Source organism: Galeopterus variegatus, unplaced genomic scaffold, assembly GCF_000696425.1.
Source record: "Galeopterus variegatus unplaced genomic scaffold, G_variegatus-3.0.2 Scaffold858, whole genome shotgun sequence".
NCBI classification, from domain to species: domain Eukaryota; kingdom Metazoa; phylum Chordata; class Mammalia; order Dermoptera; family Cynocephalidae; genus Galeopterus; species Galeopterus variegatus.
This window is the reverse complement of record NW_007726969.1, coordinates 288294-304891: the sequence shown is the minus strand read 5'-3', so window position 1 is coordinate 304891 and position 16598 is coordinate 288294. Positions and strand designations below refer to the sequence as shown.

The window sequence follows — 16598 nt, the reverse complement described above, 5'->3', positions numbered from 1 at the left end:
AACGTTCAATTATGAAAACTCAGGGAACAGAGGGAACACGGCTTCACTTTCATGAAGTCAGTATGTCATTATCTGCAATCCAAATCTCAAGAACATTTGGTACCTTGATAAGAAAATAAAGGCTTTCAGTGTAAAAAATTACACATATGTGTTTTAGATCCCAGAAGTCCTTGGATTAAAAAAAAAAAAAAAAAAAAAAAGAGGAGGGGCAAGAGAGAGAGAAGAAAGGAGGAGGAAAAGTCAGCCAGATCAGCAAAGCCATTCAGCTGAGCCCAGCCTCAACTGGCTGAACCTCACAAAGGTGTGAAAAATAAACATCTATTGTAGTGGGAGGTTTTGTGGTTGTCACTCAGCAAAAGTTAACAGATACAAAACCTGATAACACTAAGTACACCTACTGGGAGATCAAAGTGGATAACAAAAAATTCATCTCAAAAATGTCAGAAGGACCAATTAGAAAAAAAACTCATCAAAAGCAGGCATTTATAGGGGCCAGCCCATGGCTCACTCGGGAGAGTGTGGTGCTGATAACACCAAGGCCCCGGGTTCGGATCCCATATAGGGATGGCCGGTTTGCTCACTAGCTGAGCGTTTTAAGGGTTAAGATCCCCTTACCGGTCATCTTTTTTTTTAAAAAAAAAAAAAGCAGGCATTTATCAATATCAATCAGTGTATATATAAATACTATTAAAATTGCACTGTTCTTTTCCTCTAGAAATTCTAATAAAAGCAAATAAAAATAATGCTAAAGGTTAATTCTACGTGACAGCATTTGAATTCCTGTCCTGACCACAAGAAATTAATCTTCAGTAAACCTTTGACTGAAAGGCTGGTTTTAGCACCTCTGTGCCCTAAGCAGGAAAATCAATGAGCCTACTTACTCTGACAGATGGCTGCTAACACCTAACAGACCCTTGCAGAAAGAGGGGGGTTTTGACCTGAACCCTTGACGGAGACCACTGCTGAGTAGGAAGTTGGCACTAAGGTTTCCAATATTTGGATAAGAAGAAGGTAATCAAGGACTTTAAAGATCTTGCCAAATGAGGTAGCTGGGAATGGAATCCTGAAATCATAGTTCCAGCACAATAAAGATGTAGACATCAGATTCCAAACCCAATTGGAGTCCTGATGAAACTACTAGCAAGTCTGCATGCCTAAAAACCATCCCAAAAGTTTATATGTAATTAGAAATGAGACACAGATGGTTATTTTCTTTCAGTTTCTTCTATTTTTTAATCTTATCTGCTTGAGAAAATTATCCTTTCTTAAATCTAGATAGATAATCTGATTTGTACACAGACCCCAGGCTTGAATCTAAATCAGAGGCATTTTGGCTGAAAAATCCAAGGTCTACAGGAGTTTAAATTGAGGTTATTTTGCTATTTTGGTATTTCCATGAAGCCTTCCTTCTGTGGCTTCTCCACACCAGTGCCACAGCAGGGTGGAGCAGCACCACATCTGAATGAAACCACGACCAGGCTGGTGTGGCCTAAACTAAAGTCAGACTTTTCCCCACACTGCAGTCTTTCACACCTACAGCAATGCTGCCTAAGTCTAAATTCCATCATGGTCTACTCAGCAGAATCTCTTGCTGCTCTGGTTGTAACAAATCCACAGTGAGAAATAGCTTTATATAATATATTTTACCTGAATGGAACAAGGAGGGGTTTTGAATCTGAGGGGCAAAAAGAAAATGGTACTATATACATTCTATTTCCTGGGGTGACGACTACATTTGGATTATTTGAGAGAGAAAGGGTAGGAGAGAGCAGGAAAGTTAATGCGTAATCGCTATCTCATGCCAAGAAGAAAACTCCTCCTCCTCTGGACTCCCACTTCCACTCTTTTCACCTAGAAAGCAGACAGCATAACACAGGGTAGCCAGAGGAAGGAACTGCGGCTGAGTGCTCTATCTCCTTCACCGTGGTTATACAGGAATGGCTGCAGGAAGAATCCAGGGTAGCCAGATTGCTAAAGCACACACTTAGAAGGCACAGCATCAGGGCTGGTCAACCTCTTTGTCAACAATTTAGAGCATTCCATAATCTCCTAGGTAGTTGGAATGAGGGGTGGAGATGAAAGTACGGGTACATCATTAAACACTGACAATCTACTTACAGGCTCCACAAACTCAAACATCTTTCTCTCTTGGACTTCCTGCACCTTGAAGACATATTCCAAGGATACTTCATAGAAATGCTGTCGGACCAGATCCACTTGGCTGTCTGCCTACAAACAAGATGAGATTTAAGAGAAAAATCAAGTTACTACCCAAGGAGAGCATTTAGCAAGCGGGCCAGAAAAAACTCTCTGGAGACGATTTTAAAACAAATCAAATAGCATGACGCAGAAAGAAGAAAAATGACTATAGTAACCATTTCACTATGTATAAGTATATTGAAATATCATGTTATACATCCTAAGTACATACAATAAAAAAATAAAAGACAAAACAAAAAACAGAAAGCCCTCAAATGAAACTGTAGGTTAAAAAGGTAAATGGGTGGGCCAAAGGAACATCATGTTAGCCCAAATAGTATCAGGTCATAATATTAAAAGTAATCAAATCTTAGAAACAAACAAAAAAGAAATAATTTTAATGGCTAGCTAAGCACTGATTTTGTGCTAGGAATCATGTCCACAGCTGTGCATACATTACCTTATTTAATCCTCATTAATTATTTAATCCTCCTTAAGTTCCTATAAAAAATATATTATCTTTGTCTCTAACTTACAGGAGGAAAATGAAGTCCACTAACATTAAGAAACTTGACTAAGGTCACACAGCTCGTACAGGGCAGAGCTGGGATTTCCATCCTGGCGAATCTTACTCTAAGACCCTTGATTGTCCTTAAACCACTATGCTCACTGCCTCCCCACACCCTGGGACAGACGTAGGTTCCATGGAAGACAGAATTTTAAGCGGAAAAAAAACCCCTACAGGGCCATCCAGTCCTTCCTAATGAGCAAAGCAAACTGTTAGAGGGCAAGGAATCTCAGCAAAGGACATTTTCATACCAGTCCCAAATACTTTATGATAAGAATAAACTGTCAGTTTACCACAAACACAATAATTACATTGCTCCCTCTGAACTCACTTCTCTGTGAGGAGTGTATCTGGGACAGGCCCACAAATGGGTACAATTAAACCACAAATCTGGGATCTAGAACTCAGGGGAGAATACAGGTATGCATGGGCTAGCAAGATGCTATGCTGGTAAGTAACAGACTCTCACTATAAAGCTATACTCTCCCTATAAAGGTTAAGACCTTTCCACAATGTGGCTGTGCAACTCACTCTTTCAAAGCAGATAATTACACTGAAAGCACACTTCAAAGACAAAGCACTAAATATATTTTTTTAATATAAATGAATATCCTGGTAGGAGGAAAAAAATCACTCACTTTTGCCTAGAAATGATGGAGTCAGAAACCATTCTTTAATGCAATTTACTAAGACAAACAAAGCTCCCAAAGGAATATTTCTTTCAGTATTCCTTCATCAAGACCCCTACAGAAGGAACTTGGAACAAACCTCACTTCCATTTTACCAAATATAGTATGCTATCTGCTATGTGTCAAATGTGCTCCCCAAAAGTTCAGGTGTTACAAACTTGATCTCCATCATAACAATATTAAGAGGGTGGGAAATCCTATGACGGTAATTGAAATGTGCGGCCTTTGAGAGGTGATTAGATTGTAAGGACTATACCCTCATGAATGGATTAATACATTCATGAGTAATGGGCATGATTCTGATGGTTTTATAAGGAGAGCAAGTCAGGTTAACTTACTCTTGCTCAGCCCATTCTCACCATGAGACACCCCTGGTCACCACAGGACCCTGCATCACTGAAGAAGAAGGCCCTCACCAGATGTGTTCCCTGGACTTTGGACTTCCCAGCCTCCAACACCGTAAGAAATAAATTTCATTTTCTTTGTAAATTACCCAGTTTCTTGTACCCTTTTATAAGCAAAAAGGAAACAGACTAATACACTACCCTGACATCTTAAGAACTTAGCCTCCTTCATTCATTCAACTATCATGAGCAAAAAGAAACTTCCTTCATGGATCTTACAGCCTAGTGAAGAAAAGAGACATTAGTCAAATAATCATGTAAATAAGGAGGAAACTACAAGCCCTGCTAAAATAACAAGATGCTATGAAACAGCCCGAGAGAATACACTCAAGTCTCTCATGCTAGCAATTTCCTCCCAGAGCAACTTCCCTATTAATACAAAGGAGCTAGTCTGCTGAGTAACTGCTCAATAAAACCAATGAAGAGCTGAGACTGGGAGCATCTGCTAAAGCCTCCAAGCAGGGGAAGGAGATATCTGAGCACTGACAGATCTTTTTGTTGGAGGCAGGGTTTCAGAAGACCCTGCACCTCACCTCTGCATGTATGGCTGCTTAGACGACTGGGCTAACACACCCTCCACCTGGGCTTCTGCCAGCTAAGTCTCATACATTCCTGTAGACTTTAGTAGATTTTAATCTCCTTATTGTGCAAACCCAACATACTTACATCGAAGGATGCATCTACACCCCCTGACTACCCCACATACCTGAGACTGAAAGGCAGGGAAGAAGGGGAAGTGACATTCCTGCAAAATGCCCCTTGCAGTTAGGCAGGGATGAAGAAGCCAGAAGGAAATTACTGCAAGAAAACAGAACCAACTCCAGCATCAGTCAGAGAGAGCTGACCTAAGTCAAGTTCCAGTTCTATGATTTTCTAGCTAGTCACTGATTAAGTCACTGATCCTAATGGAGATGATAATTATCTGCCCTTGCTTCTGAGTAGAGCTGTATCAAAGAGAAAATGGGCTGAGGAACGTGAACAATTTGAAAACCTGGAATCATCCCATGCATGTTGGTTGTTACTATCACCAGGCACTTCAGAGCAGATGGGCTTCAATCCCTGCTCCTCCCCCAAACCAGCCATATAATCTCTGGGCCACTACACTTCTCTTCTGACTGGTCTCCCCATCTTCATTCTCTCCCACTCCTCAAACCAATCTCCAACTAGCAGCCAGAATACCATTCTTAAAAATCTAAATCAGATGATATCACGGCACCTTCGAAGCCCTCCTATAGCCTTCACCATGGTCTGCAAGACCCTGTGTGATGTGCACACCCTCCATCCTCACACCTCCTCCCATCCTAACCCATTCTCACTCCAGCCACTCTGTCTCTTTCCTGTCCTCTAACACTCCAAACCTCTTTCTTTTTTTTTAAAAAGATGACCGGTAAGGGGATCTTAACCCTTGACTTGGTGTTGTCAGCACCACGCTCACCCAGTGAGCAAACCGGCCATCCCTATATGGGATCCGAACCCTTGGCCTTGGTGTTATCAGCACCGCACTCTCCCAAGTGAGCCACAGGGCCGGCCCCAAACCTCTTTCTTGCCTGCAATCTTTGTTACATCTGCCTGAAAACTTCCTCCCCTAGATAAGTACACAATTTTTTTTACTTCAATAAATAGTGAGAAATACTTTTTACATTATGACCCAATAAACATTTTTCTTTTAAATGTATTTAAAATTTTTTTTTCATTGTTTATGGGGTACAGTTTGCTGTCTCAATACATGCATATATTGTATAAGATCCAATCAGAATAGTTAGTGTATCTATCACCTAAACACTACTTTTTTATTTTTTATTTTTTGGCAGCTGGCCAGTACAAGGATCCGAATCCATGACCTTGGCATTATCAACACCATACTCTAACCAACTGACCTAACTAGCCAGCCCCGCTTTCATATTTTTTATTTAGCCTACTCTACTCTAGTTCATGAATTTGTTCAGTAATTTCAATTTTTACTACACACCACAACTTAAAGAAGACTGTCGTAGCTTTTCACTTAGCTCATGCCTTCTCATCTATCTGGGCTCTTCATTAACCATATTGTCTTAAATAAGTTACCCCAGAGAGTTTCCATCTTATCTCCCAATTTATTTCCTTATCACTATGTGAAATTCTTATTTATTCCTTTCTTATGTGTTGACTACTAGAATATAAAGTCCATGATAACAAAGTCCTTATCTAATTTTTCCACTTTTCTATCCCAATGTCCAGAATGGTGCCTAGCCCATACTAAGAATTCAACGGATGCTTGTGGAAGAAATGAATTGATCTTCACGTGGCCATCAGTCAACACCAAAAGCATGTCCATGCAGTGACCCGGCACTAAGAAGAAATGCATAACTCAATGCATTTCCAAAGGAAAAGGAAGAAGAAATCACAAGTGAAATGGCATGTTTCTCTTGCCAATGCCCCAGCTCACTCTGAGCCATGGAATTCATCACATCCTTAGACCCCTGCAATGGAATCATAAGACTGGATTCCAACCCACCCTACAGATTACAAGAGTTTCTCTGCCTGTTACTTGAGAAGCTGGAAATCCACCAGCTTGTCCAGCCCCACCAACCATTCTGTGCTTCTTGGAAGAGACTTTCTCCTGCATTGTAAGTTCCATGAAGTGGTTCCTCTATTTCACTCCCCCACAAAACACCCAGAGCCTGAGAAGATTTTCACAGAAGCATCCACTGAGTATTTATTGAACTAATTACTATCGTTTTTGAAGCAAGCTTTTCTGCCATTAAAGAATACATTGATTTTTTTTTTAAAAAAAATCATCCACTAGATGGCAGTGTCACTCCACAGCAATGCCCTATAATTTCTACCTCCAGGAATCTAGGGATGGGCTCGAATTTAAAAGCATTCAGTTCCAAGTCCCACAATCAGGGAACGATTCTGGATAATCAAAGGCTGTAGATTTCATCAAAGATGTACCAGGTGTTTAATAATGTTCCTGAAAGTTGATTTTTTAATAACTGCGAAGAAAATGATCAATTAATAGCTATAACACCTTGAGCAAATCACTTGATCTCTGCAAAGAACTCAGTTCTTTCTGGTGTAATTCAAGGAGATTCAAATGGGTGATCACCAAGATCCCTCCCTCTCTCCAGTTCTATTTGCATAGCACTGGCACTGAATAATAATGGCTGGCAAGCAACAGTCTCAACATCCCTCCCTAGATACAGAAGTAGAACAGCAATCTGCGCTATGGGAAAGGGCTCCCTGGACTGTCAGGCTATTTAACATCTCTGTGCTCCAGTTTCCTCATATGTGAAAGACTCACATACATACCTCATAGGTGGTTGTGAGAATTGGAGATGCATACATATGCATTCACTAAATGTTTGTTGCTATTATTGTTGATTCAATTCAGGTACAACTAAAAACCAATGCTTGAGAACTGACCTGAACAGACCAGGACTTGCAAGAAACACCTGCAGCCCAATCCTTGCCCTCAAAATACTTAGAAAGCTTGAATGGGCAAAAGGCAAGAACACACAAGACCACAATAAAAGAGCCTAAAGAAAAATGTCCCCTGAGATATGTAACTGGCAAAAGCAGTAATAGTGCCATCCAATTTGGAAACAGAGGATGAAAAGGAACAGGCCAGTCACAGGAATAATGCTTTATATTTGTGCAGTAGCTATAGTTTACCTTCTCATTCATAAAGTAGGCAGGACAGATATTTTTGGGGTATTTTACAAATAAAGGAACTGAAAGCTCCAAGAGTCTAAGTAACTTGCATCAGGTGACACAGTGAATACATGGCAAAGCAGGCCTTGTGGCAAAGTACTCTTTACCAGCCCAGTATTCTGGTACCTTCACTGTGACACCTCTTAGGGCATTGGGATGGCCCTAAAAGAAAACATTGGACTCATCCCAGACCAAGTCAGCAATATCCAGGCACAGAGAGAAAAGACCTGGAGGAGAAGTATCCTCACTCTGGGGAATGCCATGCCTACAGGATAACTATACTGTGGGTCTCCCAACATCGATAGGTGCTAGAACAACCACACACCTGCTCAACTCTGAACACCCGCGCTAATGGTGCATGGTCATCTGATCCATAATATATAATGCTTAGACCCTGTAGAGCTGGACTGATCTGGTCATCATTAGCTACAGCCAAAAAGGTTTTCCCCAAATATAAATTAAGTTTCCAAACCCTAAATGCCAAGTAATGCTAGAAGAATGAGAACTAAAAAGTGAGGGCATCGGGACAGATCCTAAATGAAACTACCTATTTATTCTGGATAATCTACATGTCCTTGGGTATCTCCTACTGCCCATATCCTCAAGTAGAGTTGGGAACAGCCTTTATATCCTCTGAAAATAAGCATTTGTTTAGCTTTCTCGATCACACTGGAGAAGATTTACCTGAGGAGCTATGCTTCTACAAGAATCACTTCTTCACGCTTTTGCTTCTTTTTCCCTCAGGCACAAGATCTTCAATAGGTTAGTGTTTTCTACTTTCTACAGCTCACACCAAATACTTAACTGCTGTTTGTTGACTGGCCAAGAACTGATCTGCAAAGCCCATTATAAACACGTGTTGTTGCTGTTTTATGTTGTTGCTGAGTGGTTCTCATCACTACTCAAAGAACTAATTTAAATACCCATTTCAAAACAGAGTTCTGAGAACACCACGCAGTTGGGAGGGGATTGGACCCTACCATCTCCTGAATTATCTTCATTTTTCAACATTTGACTCTACAGTCTTCATATGTACTTTCACCTTAAAGAAGTACTGGCATGGTTATCTGCTCAAAAAGAAACAAAAATTAAGAATGAGAGCTAGCCTAGAAGCCACAGCCTCTCTAGAGGAAAGTCAAGCAAATTGCTAACAGTTAAATAAGATGACATTCACGAAGCCAAATTTGGGGCTCCACTAGGAAACTGCCCTGTCTCCCAGAAATATAAACTCTCTCACCATGCAAATCTCCATGAACTAAATAAAAATGGTCACAGCTCCATGGCTGCAATGCTGACTCTTCTTTCCAAGTGAACTACTTTTCAAAAGATTTCATGGAAATCCCAAAACCAAGAACAGGTCAAAGAATTTATTTTCTTAAAACAAGGTCACCAAAGCATAAAACATATGCATGACAATAAAACACTTCTTCAAAAAAAAAAAAAAAGAAACAAACAAACTCATGTAAAGTACTGATCAAAATAATCATAAAATTAATATTAAAGAAGGATGACCAAGATGTTTCAGATGCTAACATTTCAAATCACTGATACGAGGCAGTCAGTCAGAGAGTAAGGTAGCAAAGTGCAGAATTAAGACCAAGGGTGAGAGAAACAGGACAAAAGATCTTGGTTTGACATGAAGCAGCACAGTCTAGCAGTTAGGGCTGCCCAGGAAGGAGGTGGTAGTCTTGGCCAGCAGTATTTCCTCTGCCAATGACAGGCTGGAGAGCCATAAGGGTGGGGTGGGATAGGAGGATACCAGGGCAGTCCAGGCATCAGGCTCCAGACGAGGCATGAGGACCAGGCTCCTGGTTTCCAAAGTTTCTTCCAATCCTAAACTTTCTGGCAAAGAGCAACGAGCCCACATCCACAGCACTATGTGAAGATTAAACACTTTACTCGGGATACTAGCAAAGTTTCTTACCTCCTGAAGCTGAGATTCTTTCTTTTTGGAAGACAAATTCAAGTGTTTTTCTAAGATGCCACAATACTTCTCTGTCTCTTTGTCATACTTCTTTTTGGCTTCCTGGCAAAAAAGAGGAGAGAAGAAAGAAAAAGAGTAAAATATCGCAGGAGCAAAAGCAGCCTCTGTCTCTCAAAATCTTTTTGCTCATCTTCATGACCTCATCCTTCCCTCAAGCACAGAACTACACCAGATAAATTGGCTCCTGCTCTTTCAACAATGCCCATTAAATCATGCTGCCACCGCCAACAGTCCCACGGGTAGTGCCTCTACCACAAAGGCACCAGTCCAGTGCCAGAAACAAGGTAAAAAACAGTATTTAATAGTGGTAAAGCCAGGACTCCTCCTCTAAGAACATCAATTGTGAAACAGAAATCTTTAGTTTCTAACCCACAAGGATGTTCAAAACCAGAGGAAGGGGGAAGTTACCCGCAAAGCCAATACCCAAGGAAGGAAGATTTACTCACAGCTTGAATGGGATGAGTCTAACTAAGGCTAGATTCCACTGTAATAGTATTCAAAAAGTACTTCTTAATATACGAGGGTCTTGAAAAAGTTCGTGGAAATATTCATATTATTATTTAATTCCATTTTTCCACCAACTTTTTGAAGGACCCTCACATAGGCCTAAATATCCCTTGATGCAATAATATCATATATGGGTCCTTAAGCTGAGGCATAATTCAAAACAGAGATGCTATCTTGTGTGGCTGGTTAGTTCAGCTGGTTAGAGCATGGTGTTATAACACCAAGGTCAAGTATTCAGACTTCCATACCAGCCAGCTGCAAAAAAACAAAACCAAAGATGTTATCTTCACAAATGTGTTTGCTACAGCACCATTTTCAACAGCAAAACAAAAACAGAAGCAGCAGCAGCAACATCACTGCCCAAGAATAGGGTTTATGATAATTACGGTATGAGACATCCAGTAAATGTAATTAGTCATATGAAAAATTGCTCATGACATAGCGAAAAGTAATAATAGCACGATCCAAGCTTGGTGCATCCTGTGTAGGGTGTGTTTACTATCTACGGACAAAAATTAGATGGGAATATACTTTTAAATGCTTGAGTTAAAAAAAGTAGGATAATGGGTAATTTTTCCTATTTTAGGGGATTTTTTTATTAGCCTATATTATTGCCTTCAAAATGAAAAATAATTACAATACACATAATCGCTACTCCCCCACCAAGTCATTGAGTCTCTGAGGTTCTATTTTTATCCCCCATTTTACAGATAAGAAAACTTGAACCCGGGAGATTAACTTGTAAAAAGTCACAGAGAGTGACAGAACTGGGATTTGAGCCCAGGACAATCTGCGTCCAAAGCCTACATTCTCCACCACACTTGAAACAGACTGTCACAGGCACTCTCTAGTCCTTCCGCATTCCAGCAGGTATGGCAGGCAAGGGGACTAGAAGAAGGTTGGCACTGGTCTGATAAACAGGATCAAATATATTAACAGGAAATATCATTCTTGCTTTTGACCCACATGGAACCCACAGAGGATATTTTTCTGCAACTCCAAGGCCTAAAAGAGGAAAAAAATTTCCAGCCAGATAAGGAAGCTCAGAGACATCTCTTTATTCATTTAACAAATTTATAATGAGCAAGCACTCTGTTAGGCCCTACTTCAGGCCCCTGGAAATACAAGACAGAAGTGGTCCCTACTCTCGTGATGGCAACATTCTAGTAGAAGGAAAAACACGCATAACCAGTAAACAAATAAGCAGCATAAATACAGACTGCTGCAAGTGCTACAAAGGAAATAAACAGTGGGTGGTCACGAAGATTCTCTAGACAAGGTGCTCAGGAAAGGTCTCACTGGGGAGGGGAGATGTGAGCTAAGACCTGCTAAACATGTGAAAAGGCAGTGCAAAGCCTCCCAGAGCAGGGGACTACGTGCAAACACCCTAGGGCAGATCAGTCTGGCCAAGAAGCCATCATCTGAAGCCCTGACAAGCTCCTGCCAGCAAGATTCTGAGCCTTGCAGAGAGGACAGAATAATCATATACTCATTTAGCTGACATTAATCCATTTCAATAAATCTGAATTTTGCTTAAAAAAACTACTCACATACAAGAACAATGAACCATACAGAAGCAAATTAAGAAAAAGCCTGAGGTAACATTAATCCTTCAAATTTGAGGATAGTACAAGCAAGAGACTTGACTCAAGCAACTCTTTTCCTTTATAAAAACCAGAGACTTTCAATTAATGCTCACATATATCCACTCCCACCAGCCTTGACAGCAACCCCAAAAAGGAGAACCCTGGTGCCAGCAGAGTCGAGCTGGCCAGAGGTGAGAAAAAGCTAGGGAACATGAGTCACTGGCATTCTGTGATGTTCTGGCAACTCCAGCCTCCACATTCCATGTTCAAGAGTATAGCCAAAGTCAGAGAAAAAGGTAAAGAGAAAGAAAAGAATAAAGAGAAATGGATGTAATTTCTGTCCCCAGAAAACAGAATCTCTGCAGGAATAAATCTACTAAGATTTAGATAGTATCCTTGATTAAGATGGGACGGTGGTATGGCTCAGAGTTATTTAGGATACAAGGTGGTTTTCACCTTCCAGAGAGTCCACTGTGGGGCAGCTAAGCAGATAAAGGACAGAGTTGGGATCTTGGAATTTACTCCCAACACTGTATGGACTGACTCTAAACAAGTCACTGTCCCTTTCCAGGACTCGATTTCCCCATCTAGACAGTGAGGATGACTAGAGGAGATATTTGCTCAGGTTTCCTCTTTCAGGTCAAAAATTGTATAACAAAATAAAGACAAGAACACCCCCTTCCTCATAGGACTGTTAGGATGAATGAGATAAACCATATCTAGTGCTTAGCAGAGTGCCTGGCACATGGAAAGTGCTTGATACATCCCAGTAACGGCCAAGGTAGTGATGATGGTGACAATGAGCTCATGATCCAAACCTACCTCCTTCTTATCAAGAACACCACTTGCTTCCATATTCCACATACCATGAAGGTAACCCTTCCAAGCACCTACCATAATTTGAAATTTATACATTTATTTATAGCTTTTTGTCTAATGTCTTTATCCCCAGCCATACCATGAGCACAGCAACCACATCTGCTTGTTCTCTATCAAATTCTAGTGCACAGCACAGTGCTGGGCACAGAGCAGGCTCTCAGATGTTTTTTAATGAATGAACTGTGTACCTAATATAATAGCTAACATCCAATAACCATATGAAAGCCACTGTCCTCATGTTCAAATAACTATATAACAGATACCATTTTAAGCACTTTATATGAGTCCACTCATCTCTTCCTCATAATAACTCTATGAGGGAAGTTCTATTATTATCCTACTGATCAGGAAACAGGCATGGAGAGGTTCAGTAACGCTTCACGTTTACATGGAAATGGCAGAAATGAGAGTTGGACTCAAGCTGTCCAGTCTAGGCTCCCTCTTAACCACTACTCTCATGTCTATTCTACCTTCATTATAGAGTCCAGCTCTTTAAATGTGCCTCTGATACAGGAAAAATCAACTTCTCCAAACTCAGAGATCTAAACTTAGGGGCCACGGTTATGCCAAGCTCCAGGGTCATGCCGTACTCTTGAGCAGCCACATCAGCACAAGAATGCCCCAGAGTCCCGTCCCCCCCCCCCCACTGCCAGCAGCCTTCACACTGAGCTCTCTGCAACAGGTTGTTATAGCAACCAAAGCAGCACCAGAGTGGGGAGGAGGAGGAGGAGGAAAAATAATTTTAGCATCTCACAGACAGAGGTCATAAACCTCCACTTGGCTGCTACCAAAAACAGCCAAAGAGTACTTGCTGGCTCTTAGGTATTATTGAGACCTTTCCCTAGATGGCCTAGTAGTGAGTTTGTTGTTTATTTTCTCTAATTTACATAATACTTTGATATAAATGTATGGGTGGGTGAGGAGGTGGAGAGGAGCGTACACAGAAAAAGAAATTACAAAAGGGGAAGGATGAGAAATCATCCCAAATGTCACCACAACCATTCTTTAGTGATTGATGTTTATTAATGATTTAATAAATGAGAGAATAAAGCATGCATGAGGGGAAACACGCTTTAGTGGCTTTTATTTAAATTTTTATTTTTACGTGTCTCACCTTCTATACCCACCTGGGGAAAGGACCTGCTCCTGTCATTAAGAGCACTGGTATTAAACTCAAAGGGAGCCCACTCAGACTTCTGTGTCTCCTGTGGTAATCACCAAACCAGTTTAAGGGAAGAGGCCAGAGTGAGAGATCGTGCTCAGAAGGAGAACTAACTACTACACAGATGACTCAATAAACAGTCAGCTGCCTCTGCTTCAGACCTCTTCAGAACCTCTGGCAGCCACTGCCATGGGTGTTCAGAACCAGGAAAGCAAGGCCCCACGGCTGCTAGAGAGAAGACCTGCTAGTTGGGCCTGTGCTGGTGAGAAAGGAGAGAGCGTTCAGTCATGGTATATTCCCAGCTGTCACTGGGTGGTTTAAAGTCTCAGACAAAATCTTAGTGGAACAAGACTACCTTCAAATTATACATTCCTTAATCTCTGATACAAAGCCAGTGCGCTCCAATTTCTTCATAAATGTAAACTAAAATTGGAAGAAAAGTGCTGTAAAATTGGGAGAAAAATCTTTGCCATGGTCTCTCCTTCAAACTATGGCCAACCATCCTTCTGAAAGACCCTTCCTAAATATCTTTCTCAGGCCCTAATCATATCTATTCCCAGAAAGCAGATACACCTACGGGAGAGAGAGAGAGACACAGACAGACAGACAGACAGACAGACAGACAGAGGAACTGACACCTCACTTTGTTATATTTTGGCTAATTTTCTCCCCACCTACAATTACTTCTCAAGACCATACCAAGTAAGAGGGCATTATTGTCCAAAACTCCCTGCAGGTGGCGCAACGGACTGTGGCTCAATTGATACAGTTTCAGAAATACAGGAAAAAAACATTAAAAATCCTTTTGCTTTCATTCATTCCAATGAAAACATCTCCCCTGCAGGCGCCCTCTAACACTGTACAGAAGGTCAAACCAGCTAGGGTTTCCTAGTGATTTATCACAGGGCCGGGGAACCCTGGATAACCCACCTTTTAAAAATGAACAGGTTTCCCCCTTTGCAGTCTTTCAATAACATATTAGAATTGGCCAAGTTTTGGCTAGAGTCCCTCCAGGTCAGTGATAACAAATGATGACTTCTGGGTTGAAGCAGGCCTGCAGATGTAGTTTTTTGACCTGAACAAGGTGTACTATATATATATACATCCAAACTATCTGCCAACAGATTTCACATAAAACTCTGGCTTTTCAGTTTCTCTCAAAAAATTTAAATATCGGCAAAAGTGGGTCCATTTTCACACACAGCTAAAGTTGGCTAAAACTAAGTACCTGCTGCCTCTCTTTAAAGAGGTTCCCAGCACCCACAAGGCCTGATTTGCAACCCCTACTTAGGCTGTGGGTCCTGGAGCTCTACAATAAATACAATTCTGCAAAAACAAAGTATTGTCCAATATAGTCAATTGTCCAGGCACACAGCTATGTAATAACTCAAAAAGATGTGGTTTCTATCTTTGAGTAATTTATGAACTAGTGCAAAACAACTGGATAACAAGGTACTAGAATGGCTGCTCTGGGATTGAATACTCAGACAGTTGTATATTAGTCCCTTGTAAAGAATAGACAAGTTAGGCTCTAGGCTTATCTGCCTAAGAAAATTTTCTGAAGAAGGTGGGCTAGGATTTTCTAAAGATGGTGTTGTGTCTTCCAGGCCTCCAACCATAAAATCCAGGAACAGGTCTTGTGAAACTCTCACCTTGGCAGCCCCGATCTGTTCCTTTCGAAACTTCTCCAAGGGTGTGATGAGCACTTCACTGGCATTCTCAATCTGGCAAAGAAAAACCAGAAGGGGAGGGTTATAAAAAAGCAGTATCAGTAAAGAATTACGGCCACTCCATCACAAAATGCTTACGCATTTCTTAGTATAAAATCTGTGTAAGAAATATTGTACATGTGTCAACTGTTTATACTTGAATTACCATGTCAAATCAAAATCTAGTAGTTGGTTCAAAACATGATATTCTTCCTGTGCCTGATTAATATTGATTCTTTAAAAGTAAAAAGGAGGACCTCCAAAGACGTAAGCAACCGTCTGAGGACAGAAGGAAGTGGCAAGAGTAGTGTCTAAGATTCAAGCTTCAGATAAGATCTTCTTATAAACGCTTATTCACCCAAGTTATAGGCAAAGTAGATCAACACTGAGTCTAGGCTGAAAACAAAACCAAAACACCTTTGGACATCTGGTGGCATGAACATCCCAAGCGTGATTTTGTGTTGCCCTATTCTGTACTGGGCCAGGACATCTGTGCCTCCTGACCACTGGCTGCCTCCCAACTTCTCCTCACAAGGCTCATTCCTCAGGCCTTGCATTCCAATCCACTATCAGCCCAAGGCACCTCAGATGCACCAAACCCATCCCATCTCAGGGCCTTTGCATCTGGCTGTGTCCTTAGACACTCTGTCCCCCAAATCTTCACATGGATGACTCTCTATTGTAAAAATGGTTTCAGCTAAAAGGTCACCCTCTTAAAGGAGGCCTTTCCTGAACACCAGTGTAACCCAAAGAAGCTTCCCCTGACACTGTTTTCTTCCGAACACGTATGCCAGCTGAAGTTTTCTGGTTCACCACTACACACGCACACACATATATATAGACACACACATATTATTATTTACATACCTACACACATATACACATTGGGGTGTGTGTGTGTGTGCGTGTATATATATATATACATATGTGTGTGTGTGTGTGTGTGTGTATATATATACACATATGTGTGTGTGTATATATATACATACACATATATATATATGCATACCACTCTCTTGTAAGTGCTCACTTGTCCACCACTATTCCCAAAACACAGAAGACTGCTGAAACAAAGGAGCACTCAAACATTTTTGAATGGCTAAATGAATGAATGATTTGATTGGCTGCCAACTGTGTGACCATGGGCAAAACATTTAACCTCTCTAGGCTCAATTTCCTCATCTGCAAAATGAGTGTGCTGAATTGTTCCAGTTTTAA

The 16598-nt window shown here is 41.0% G+C and overlaps 1 protein-coding gene across 1 annotated transcript in view; it reads right to left on the bottom strand.

Moving 5' to 3' along the window:
* Positions 1 to 16598, bottom strand: part of LOC103590685 (rho GTPase-activating protein 26) — a 278026-nt gene that overhangs the window by 154715 nt on the left and 106713 nt on the right. The window contains exons 4-6 of the mRNA XM_008572978.1: positions 15324 to 15395; positions 9478 to 9579; positions 2119 to 2229 (exon numbers count right to left, since the gene is read on the bottom strand). Coding sequence (XP_008571200.1) covers positions 2119 to 2229; positions 9478 to 9579; positions 15324 to 15395 — 285 coding nt within the window. The remainder of the gene's footprint in view (positions 1 to 2118; positions 2230 to 9477; positions 9580 to 15323; positions 15396 to 16598) is intronic.